Source organism: Bombina bombina, chromosome 2, assembly GCF_027579735.1.
Source record: "Bombina bombina isolate aBomBom1 chromosome 2, aBomBom1.pri, whole genome shotgun sequence".
NCBI classification, from domain to species: Eukaryota; Metazoa; Chordata; class Amphibia; order Anura; family Bombinatoridae; genus Bombina; species Bombina bombina.
The window spans coordinates 712,472,135-712,484,203 of NC_069500.1; the positions used below are offsets into that span (position 1 = coordinate 712,472,135).

Here is a 12,069-nt window from a genome sequence, read left to right on the forward strand (position 1 = left end):
CGAGCACTTATGGTCATGCTTAGCACTACTACTTTCTATACCTAAGTTGCAGGACTGTTTCAAGCACACATTTCACTCATGCTCGCCATAATGTGCAGCACTATATTGTGTTAACCTGTTGTGTCTGTTCTTATTGTATTTTGTACCTGATCTTATAGTATGTGCAGTCAATCCATTAACAGGCTGTTACACATCTTTTCTCTTACAGACAGAGGGAGGTTTTTATTGTAATGTGACAAATTAAACCTTATTATCTCCCTCTATTTACGTATACAAGCATATTTCCTCTCTCTCCCTCAGCCGGCGGGGGAGAGTGTGGACCTGTAGCAGCCAGTAGCAATAGTTAATAGTTTTGACGGCCTACCTGATATTATATAACATTTATTACTGAGCTGATGTTAGATCTATATGGAGGGTCTAGCCAGTTTTGCAATATAAAAACCCTTATACACACAAAATTGGTCATATATCCCTTTTAACTGTTGTCCATATGATGTCCTATAAGAGATATCCCGAATATGCTTGAGTTTTCAGTGAGCAGGTAGGTGGCAATATTCATGGTAATATGTTATGGGTACTCGTCCTCACCTTTTACACATATTTATAGTAGCATATACTCATTTTCTTTATCATACCCAGATGTCACAAGAGTATTTTTAATATGTTAGCTTACTATTCTATCATGGTCCAACAGTGGCCGTATATATCATTGCTATTCCTCTATGAGTGTTTGTTTTTCATGGGTACAAGAGAGACCCGTTATAGCATAAGGGGAATAGTTAAAGGGGAAAAAAGAGGTTCCATCCTAGTAAACTGAGCTGTTATTATTCATACTGTCTATCACAGGCACTTGTCTCTCAAAATATTGGCCATACATAATGTAAATCTTATTTGACATTATTGTTTCATATTGTATTATGCTGTTATGTTTCCAAAAATTATCATTCCTACTTCACTTGTGCATTCTAAATCGTGACCCCCAAATACCATTATTGATAATCCAGCCATAATCAAACTACTATTGTTTTTGTGCCTACTGACCTGTTGAAAGGTTACATGTTGTATCTAAAGCAGAATTTATACAAATTACACATTAATTCTCTACACTCTAATTTAATGAGCTTCTAGTGTGAAATACCTGGCTACCAAGATCTATTTAATCCCTTAATGTATTTATTATTTATACAGCTAACTTTCCTCCCCCATATTACTCATATTAAATTAATTCATTCTCAACATCATGAATAATTTTAGTAACACTCACATGGAATTATTTTTAATTTACTTGCATCATGCTGGAAATATGATACCTAGAATTTGAAGAGAGTTTATACTAGTGATTAATTAGGTGTCACTTCTGCTACCTGTTTCTGATATATTTATCTAGTAAATCTACTTGCAGATAAAATGATGTATGAGATAAAGAATATCTAAATACAGGTAGAAAACCCTTTATCCAAACTGCTCTTGACCAGAAAAGGTTTTGATTTTGGAATATTTGTATATTTGCATCTGTAAAATGGGAATAATTGGAGAGGAGATGGGACCAAGCGTAAACAACATGTGTTAGTTAATATATTATTATTTGTATTTTTCATAGCCATACTTCTATATGTATCCCTTAAAGGGCCATGCTACCCACATTTTTTCTTTCATGATTTAGAAAGATAATGCATTTTTAAACATCTTTCTAATTTATTTCTATTATCTAATTTGTTTTATTCTCTTGATATTCTTTGCTGAAAAGCATATCTAGATATGCTCAGTAGCTGCTGATTGGTTGCTGCACATAGAAGCCTCATGTGATTGGCTCACCCATGTGCATTGCTTTTTCTTCAAATAAGGATATCTAAAAAATGAAGCAAAATAAATAATATAAGTAAATTGTAATGTTGTTTTAATTTGTTCTATCTGAATCATGAAATAAAGATTCTGGGTTTAGTGGCCCTTTAAGGCTTCTAAAATATTTGTTTAGTCCGCTATGTGTTAGGATGTTAGACATCACTGATCTAGAAGAAGAATAAAAATTAGTTTTTTTTTTTTTTTCTTTTTAAAAAAAATGCATGTTCCAGTTCTGAGTAAGTCAGTGCTTTTGTGTTGGGTTTACAAAGGTATATCCTTTTCCACCATCAGTGGGAGATGTCCTTAAGAGACAATGAGCATTATATTAGTTCCAATTTTATTTGACATTTCTACATGCAAATATATATTTCCATCATGTATTATGGCTACTATTTCATATGCATGATAAAACATTTATGAGGACAATTTATATGTAAATATGCAAATGTCTATGCTTATATTTGACCACATTATGGACATGTGCCATAACATACCTTTCTCCAGGTAATGCTGGGAGTTGGAACGGCCTTCACCTCACACGATAGGTACACCTGGGCTCCAGTAGCATTATGAATTTTTTTGGGTGAGACAACAATAACAGGAGCTGCAGGAAGACAGAACATATAGGCATGCATAAGAGGCTAATAACATGGCATTGCACTATATTTTATGTAGAATATATATATATATTATTTTTTTACACACACACACACGTGAAATATGCCGAGACAAGAACACTATAAATTTTGGAGTCACTATATGCAAAACTTTAATACACAACTATGTATGTAGTTAAAATTAATGTCTTTATTGAGACTCCTAACTTATAAATTAAAATAGGAGTATATAGTTGTATTTAGTGCTTTGTTTATTTGATCTGTTGCATTATACAGCTATAAAGAAGCCACCAATCAACAAGCGCTATCCAGTGTACTGAACCAAAAATGGGCTGGCTCCTAAGCTTCCATTCCTGCTTTTTCAAATAAAGATTCAAGAGAATGAAGACACATTGCTAATAGGAGTAAATTATAAAGTTGCTTAAAATGACATGCTCTATCCGAATCATAAAATAAAAAACTTGGGTTTAGTGTCCCTTTAAAGGTTTACTTTTTCACTTTTAAAAGCAGAAAATGATAGAGCATTATGTAGAAACAAGATGTATTAGATAAGTCCCACGCTGTATATAACGTCTGTGATACATTTTTTTATGGACCATGGCTGTTAACAAGCATTTAGTTATGTGTAATACATGATCCTTCCATCAAGAAAATGACAGCTCATTTCTGTTATGTAACAAACAGATTATTTTTTATAGAAACAGGATGTATATATCAGTGATAAACACTTATTGATTATTGATTGTACATCAATGGGTTTTGCACATAGAGGATAAAGTATAGCTAGAGGAGTAAATATAAACTTCTTAGGTAAGGTTATTTTATTCCAAATATCCTTGTACTAAAATAATGTAGTCCATTGGTTCTTAACATTTTTATGATTACAGATCCCAAATGGATTGCCCAATATGTCCACATACCCCCTTTGCCAGACTGTAGAAATAATCATTATTACCAACCAGTCCTATTAGGTATTAGTATAAATTCAATATATATAAATTGCTTCGTTTTATTTTAAATTTGGATTGCGAAGAACAGAACAGCCAAAAGAAAATCATAGGAATTTTATCATATTCAATTTATATAAATATACAAACTATCTAAAATTAGTGGTATTTTTCTTGTTGTTTTGTGCAATACAAATGGAATCAATCAGAGATGCAGTCCTATACCCCAATCATTTGATTTCAATACGCCCAAGTTGTATGGATACCCCTGAGGCAGTCCTTGTTATATAAGAACAATAAATTAGGAATGAAACAAGGCAAAAATATGCATCTCTGTCTCAATCTGTGTGCTTACGAAACGGCAATCTGACATAACCCACTTATTTTAGAGTGAACAACAGCCCTTCTATTATTCCCTATTTTTGTATTATTAATAAAATCAGCAACATTTTAAATATTCTATTGAATATGAATATATCATTAAGACAGATTTTTCTTGGATGGCTCATTATGCATGTGCATGATTATCTGCTGACATTTCTCTGGGGGTTAGTGAAGAACATCTCTGTGGATAAGCAAATTTATAGTTTTAACAACTACCCCAATTTTTAATACTACCTCCAATTTGAAAGATTTATTTCTTCTTTCATATTAGGGCTCTTGTGATGAAAAGGTGTGCAGAGAAAGATACTTATTTTAGGGGACCTCCTACTACTAAGAATCTGGTGTATAATACTCTACGTAATTGCACTTTAGACACTGATGAAGCGCTATTTAGATAAGCAATGTATGCCTCATTTGAAAGAGTAAAGTCTCCTCTTTTAAATAAGTGTCTCATGAGTGTATGGATTTACTTTTGGTTGAGATAGAGGCACAGTTTTAGAAGACTTCATCATTTATCATTCTGTCTATATTATAACCAGAAAGTCAATTGAACACCTTAATTAAAGAGGAGATTGTGCTATTTCCAGTGAAGAGCCATATGTCCATCTAAGTTGCACAAGGTTAAATTAAGATCTTTTATTCTGTCTACCTCCATGATTAGACTTTAGACACGTGCATAAGCCAGAAAGTAATTTGCCTCTCTTTTTGTTCTCTGTTCTTTGCTACACACAAAAGCTAAAGAATACAAAATAAATTTAGTCAAATTAGTATGCAATGTTTAGTAATGATTTTACAGGGATTGTTTTAATACTTTAATAAATCTGTTTCTGTATCTTAGACATCATACTTTACATTTCCCCTTGATATTCAAAGAAATGTAAAATGTCTGTACTAGTAATCCATTGTGGTCATCCATTATATTTGTCAATGTCTTACATGTAGTGCTTAGTTCTGTGAGTGTAGTATATGCACATAGAATAATGAACAGTCTATACAGGAGCCAGGACTCCTGCAGGCAAGAAGACAGCTGGCAGCGGTCACATCATCTCTATGAAATACATCATGAAGAAAGAAAGACCATCTGGTATAGGACAAGCTTTGTGCAAATTTACCATTGAAACAAGTATGTCTGTTTCTGTAAGTGCGTAATTGACTGTTTTGGAAGCTAATGTACCTCACACAAAACCCTCAAATTGTTCCCTTAGGGACAGTGCATTAATACCTGCCAAGGGCCTTCTGCGTCTTATTGTTGTCATGATTATACAACATCAAACAACTCATATAGGCCAAACACCTGAGCTTCTTGCATTTAACAAAATTGTGCCAATTTGTTGTCTTTGAACTTGTGTATTTTTTTTATTTTACATTTGCTTTATCCCATGCAATTGCTTATCATTGTTCAAATAGCTTCTATTATTTGCAATCATCCTTGAATAATCCATTCCTAATATGAGAACGTGTAGGTGTTTTAGAATACAAAAGTGATAGTCATGTTATATAAACCTTTCTACCAAACTCTTTAGATATCAACTATAAAGCAATATAATGAGGCCTACTTATCAAGCCGTCAACTGTGCTGCATTCGACGGCACCAATATGCTCGCCTGACATCGCCTAACATCGCGGCGCTCTCCATATTTAACAAAAAAGCTGTCAAAAAGCTGCACACCAAGTACGGGGCGATGAGCAGCGGACTGTTGTTAATTAACAGTCATCGATCTCGCTGCTATTCGGCTTTTTCACAGCTTTATTTGTATACTGTCACGAAACACCGCCACTATACTAAACGGTTTAACCCCTATCCCGCCGCTCCCGGACCCCGCTGCAACTCTAATAAACTTATTAACCCCTATCCCGCTGCTCCCGGACCCCGCCGCCACCTACATTATGTTCTTAACCCCTAATCTGCCGCCCCCTACACCGCCGCCACCTACATTATGTTCTTAACCCCTAATCTGCCGCCCCCTACACTGCCGCCACTTACATTATGTTCTTAACCCCTAATCTGCCGCCCCCTACACCGCCGCCACCTACATTATGTTCTTAACCCCTAATCTGCCGCCCACTACACCGCCGCCACCTACATTATATTATTAACCCCTATCCCGTCGCTCCCGGAGCCCACCGCAACTAAATAAAGTTATTAACCCCTAAACCGCCAGTCCCCCACATCGCCATAAACTAAATTAAACTATTAACCCCTAAACCTAACAACCTGCTAACTTTATATTAAATATTATATCATCCCTATCTTATAATAAATTTAAACTTACCTTTAAAATTACAATAAACTATATTAAACTAATAATTAACCTACCCTAACTATTATCCTAAAATTACATTAAACTATATTAAACTATTAATTAATCTACCCTAACTGTTATACTAAATTACATTAAACTATATTAAACTAATAATTAATAAACCCTAACTGTTATACTAAAATTACATAAAACTACAAATTAAAATAACTATGTTATATATTTAAACTCCTAACCCTACTCAAATAATTTAAATCTACACTAAAAAATGACTAAGTTACAAAAAACTAACAACTAAGTTACAATAAATAACAAACACTAAGATACAAAAAAAAATAAACACTAAGTTACACAAAATAAAAAATAAATTTTCAAAGATTTAAACTAATTACAACTAATCTAAGAGCCCTATGAAAATAAAAAAGCCCCTCCAAAATAAAAAAAACCCTAGCCTACAATAAACTACAAATAGCCCTTAAATGGGCCTTTTGCGGGGCATTGCCCCAAAGAAATCAGCTCTTTTACCTGTAAATAAAAGATACAAATACCCCCACAACAGTAAATCTCACCACCCACACAACCAACCCCCCAAATAAAAACCTAACTAAAAACCTAAGCTCCCCATTGCCCTGAAAGGGCATTTGGATGGGCATTGGCCTTAAAAGGGCATTTAGCTCTATTGCAGCCCAAACCCCTAATCTAAAAATAAAACCCACCCAATAAACCCTTCAAAAATCCTAACACTAACCCCTGAAGATCCACTTAAAGTTTTGAAGATCCGACATCCATCCTCCAAGAAGCCGGCAGAAGTCTTCATCCAAGCGGCCGAAGTCTTCACCCAGACGGCATTTTCTATCTTCATCCATCCGGCGCGGAGCGGCTCCATCTCCATCTGCAATCAGCCAATAGGATTGAGCTTTCATCCTATTGGCTGATCCAATCAGCCAATAGGATTGAGCTTGCATTCTATTAGGTATTCCAATCAGCCAATAGAATGCGAGCTCAATCCTATTGGCTGATTGGATCAGCCAATAGAATGAAAGCTCAATCCTATTGGCTGATTGCAACAGCCAATAGGATGTTTTCAACCTTAATTCCGATTGGCTGATAGAATTCTATCAGCCAATCGGAATCTAAGGGACGCCATCTTGGATGACGTCATTTAAAGGAACATTAATTCGGGAAGAAGACGTCAAACGAAGAGGATGCTCCTCGTTGGAAGTCTTGAAGATGGAGCTGCTCCGCGCCGGATGGATGAAGATGGAAGATGCCGTCTGGGTGAAGACTTCTGCGGGCTTGGATGAAGACTTCGGCCGCTTGGATGAAGACTTCTGCCGGCTTCTTGGAGGATGGATATCTGATCTTCAAAACTGTAAGTGGATCTTCAGGGGTTAGTGTTAGGATTTTTTAAGGGTTTATTGGGTGGGTTTTATTTTTAGATTAGGGGTTTAGGCTGCAATAGAGCTAAATGCCTTTTTAAGGGCAATGCCCATCCAAATGCATTTTTCAGGGCAATGAGCTTAGTTTTTTTAGTTAGGTTTTTATTTGGGGGGGGTTGGTTGTGTGGGTGGTGGGTTTTACTGTTGGGGGGGGGGGGTTTGTATATTTTATTTACAGGTAAAAGAGCTGATTTCTTTGGGGCAATGCCCTGCAAAAGGCCTTTTATTCTATTTGTAGTTTATTGGGGGGGGGGCTTTTTATTTTCATAGGGCTCTTAGATTAGGTGTAATTAGTTTAAATCTTTGATAATTTATTTTTTATTTTGTGTAACTTAGTGTTCATTTTTTTTGTAACTTAGTGTTTGTTATTTTTTGTAACTTAGTTGTTAGTTTTTTGTACCTTAGTAATTTTTTAGTGTAGATTTAAATTATTTCAGTAGGGTTAGGTGTTTAAATATATAGTTAATTTAATTTTTAGCTTAATGTAATTTTAGTATAACAGGGTAGATTAATTAATAGTTTAATACAGTTTAATGTAATTTTAGTTTAACAGTTAGGGTAGATTAATTAATAGTTAAATATAGTTTAATGTAATTTTAGTATAACAGTTAGGGTAGATTAATTAATAGTTTAATATAGTTTAATGTAATTTTAGTATAACAGTTAGGGTAGATTAATTAATAGTTTAATATAGTTTAATGTAATTTTAGTATACTAGTAAGGGTAGGTTAATTAATAGTTTAATATAGTTAAATGTAATTTAGTATAACAGTTAGGGTAGGTTAATTATTAGTTTAATATAGATTAATTTAAATCTAAAGGTAAGTTTAAATTTATTATAAGATAGGGATGAGTTAATATTTAATATAAAGTTAGCGGGTTGTTAGGTTTAGGGGTTAATAGTTTAATTTATTTTATGGCAATGTGGGGGGCTGGCGGTTTAGGGGTTAATAGGTTTAGTAAGTGGTAGTGATGTAGGAGGCCAGGGGTTTAGGGGTTAATACATTTATTTAGTTGCAGTGGGCTCCGGGAGCGGCAGAATAGTGGTTAATAACTTTATGTAGGTGGCGGCGATGTCGTGAGCAGCAGATTAGGGGTTAATAACTTTTATTTAGGTGGCGGAGGTGTCGGGCGGCAGATTAGGGGTTAATAAGTACAACGTAGGTGGCGGCGGTGTAGGGGGCGGCAGATTAGGGGTGTTTAGACTCAGGGTACATGTTAGGGTGTTAGGTGTAAACATAACTTTTATTCTCCCATAGGAATCAATGGGATATCGGGCAGCAGCGAACATAAGCTTTCGCTGCTTTCAGACTCTCATTGATTCCTATGGCATCCACCGCCTCCAGGGCGTCGGATTGAAAACCAGGTACGCTGGGCCGGAATAGTGGCGAGCGTACCTGGTAGAAATTTGATAACTAGCGAAAGGAGTCAGATAGTGCTTAATTTGTATTCGGAACATCTGTAATGACATAAGCATCTATCTGTGTCGGATTGAGACCGGCGGATCGTATGTTACGTCACAGATTTCTACTTTTGCCTGTCTGTAGGCTTTGATAAATAAGGGGAATTAGGCTCTCCACAATTACGCTGCGGAATTCCAGCGTATTTGCGGTTGATGGCTTCATAAATAGGCCTAAATGACTAGGGATGGGCGAATGTGTTTATATTCTAATTTTAGAACAAATGTTATTGTAGAAATTCGATTTACATAATAGAATGTTGGTAAGAACGAATATTCTTAAAAATTCTATTATCAAATATAATTTACAGTTTTCGAATGTCACATTCAAATATTACATTTATAAAAAAGTTATAGACTAGAAATACTATTTTGAATTCAAATGCTACATTAGAATTCGAATGTGACATTCGAATTCGAATATTACATTTATACAACACAGTTGTAGACTACAAATACTATTTTGAATTTGAATGTAACTTTCAAATTCGAATATTACATTCATAAAAAAAACACAGTATTAGACTAGAAATACTATTTAGAATTTGAATGTGACACTCGAATTCGAATGTAGCATTCAAATTCTAATATTACATTTATTAAACACAGTTGTATACTAGAAATACTATTTCGAATTTTGAATATTACATTTATAAAACACAGAATTAGACTAGGAATACTATTTTGAATTCGAAAGTTACATTTGAATTCAAATGTAGCATTCAAATTTGAATGTAGCATTCAAATTCAAATATTACATGTATTAAACACAGTTGTAGACTAGAAATACTATTTTGAATGTTACATTCGAATTCAAATGCCACATTCGAATTCGAATATTGCTTTCGAAATTGAATGTGATATAAAATACATTGCTAAACATTCTATTATTCGAACGAATATTTTCGAATTTTATTGAAAAATTTGAAAATTCAAATTCAAAAATAGAATGTTAGAATGTTATATAAACATTCGAAATTCGATTCGAATGAATGTATCAAAATTAATGACCTATGTTTAATGTAGAGGTATATGATTGCTATGTAAATAGACAGACATATAGACAGACAGACAGAAAGATATATACCTTTTATTACTGTTACTACTATTTGGACTTGCAATGCTTAGTATACATAAAAATTAGACATGTGCGTCGCTAAACAATTAGTTTCATTTTGTTTCCTTTTCATTAGTTAAATAAATAATTTTGTTTCGGCAAATTAGCTTAGCTAAATTTTTTTAAAAATTGCTAAGTTAGTTAAGTTAATCGTTTTTTCGGATTCGTTTGTTTTTTTCGGATCCATTCTTTATTCATATGCATTATTCTGTTCTAAAATTTAGATCAGAATAATGCATATGAATAAAAAATGGATTTGAAAAAAAACAAAAGGATCTGAAAAAGCAATTTAATTTAACATAACTAATTTGCCGGCGATTGACGAAACAAAATTATCTAAAACCGCCTCCACCCACATCTCGGACACTAAATAAAGCCAAAAAAAACCCATAAACCACACACCCTCCACATCGCCAACACTACCTAAACCTATTAACCCCTAAACCGCACCCCCCACATCGCCGACACTAACTAAATCACTAATAAAGCTATTAATCCCTAAAGCGCTGTTCCCCGACATCGCTGACATTAACTAAACCTATTAACCCCTAAACCGCACCCCCCCCCCAACATCGCCAACACTACCTAAACCTATTAACCCCTAAACCACACACCCCCACATCGCCAACACTAACTAAACCTATTAACCCCTAAACCGCAGTTCCCCGACATTGCCGAAACGAAATAAACCTATTAACCCCTAAACCGCAGTTCCCAAACATCGCCAACACTAACTGAACCTATTAACCCCTAAATCTCTGTTCCCCGACATCGCCGACACTAACTAAACCTATTAATCCCTAAACCACTGGCCCCCACATCACAACAACCTAAATTAAACTATATTAACCCCTAAACCTAACACCCCCTAACTTTAACAAATTAAAATAGACCTAAATTAAAGTTACAATTATTAACTAACTACCTATTTAAAAATAAATACAAACTTACCTGTGAAATAAAAATAAAACCTAAGCTAGCTGCAATATAACTATTTACTAACTACCTAGTTAAAATAAATACAAACTTACCTGTGAAATAAAAATAAAACCTAAACTTACACTAATAAAAGATTACTAAGATTACTAAAAAATTAAAACTACAATTACAAAAAATAAAAAAACTACCATTACAAAAAATAACAAAATGATCAAAAACAATAAAAAAAAAACCACCTCAAAGTAAAAAAAAACCTAATCTATAATAAACTACCAATAGCCCTTAAAAGGGCCTTTTGTAGGGCATCGCCCTAAAGTTAACAGCTCTTTTGCTAAAAAAGAAAAACAAACACCCCTAACATTACAAATCCTCACCCCCAAACCCACAAAATTAAAAAACCTAACTAAAAAAAAAAACAATCTACCTAATCTACTAACCCCAAAATCGGTACTCACAGTTGCTGAAGTCCGGCAAAAGATCTTCAACCCAGCGGTGAAACATCTTCAACCAGGCGGCGAAGCATCTTCATCCATCATGGGACCGGCATCTTCTTCATCCCTGCGGAGGCAGAGCGGTCGATGCGCGGAGGTGGAGGTCCAGGCGGAGGTCCATCGGTCCGACATGCAGGTCTTCTTTATGTGATCGTCCGCCGCACACTGAGGATTTAATGCAAGGCACCCCTTTTAAATTGGGGTAACGTTGCTTTCCTATTGGCTGAAAAAATAAAACCAGCCAATAGGAATTAGAGCTGCTTAAATCCTATTGGCTGATTTAAACAGCCAATAGGATTTAAGCAGCTCTCATTCCTATTGGCTGATTTGAATTCCTGAAAAACCCTTCACATGTGTATATATATATATATATATATATATATATATATATATATATATATATATATATATATATATATATATATATATATATATATATATATTTAGTAGGCAACCCAAAGTATTGCTCTAGGCCCATTTTGGTATATTTCATGCCACCATTTCTCCACCAAATGCGATCAAATAAAAAAATTGTTAACTTTTTAGGTTTCTCACTGAAATTATTTACAAACA

The 12,069-nt window shown here is 34.4% G+C and overlaps 1 protein-coding gene across 1 annotated transcript in view; it reads right to left on the reverse strand.

Annotated features, from left to right (window-relative positions):
• The window catches only part of IGFBPL1 (insulin like growth factor binding protein like 1), a 101,211-nt gene that overhangs the window by 15,163 nt on the left and 73,979 nt on the right, over nucleotides 1-12,069 (reverse strand). Inside the window, exon 2 of the mRNA XM_053700636.1 lies at nucleotides 2,337-2,446. Within this exon, the coding sequence (XP_053556611.1) occupies nucleotides 2,337-2,446 (110 nt within the window). The remainder of the gene's footprint in view (nucleotides 1-2,336; nucleotides 2,447-12,069) is intronic.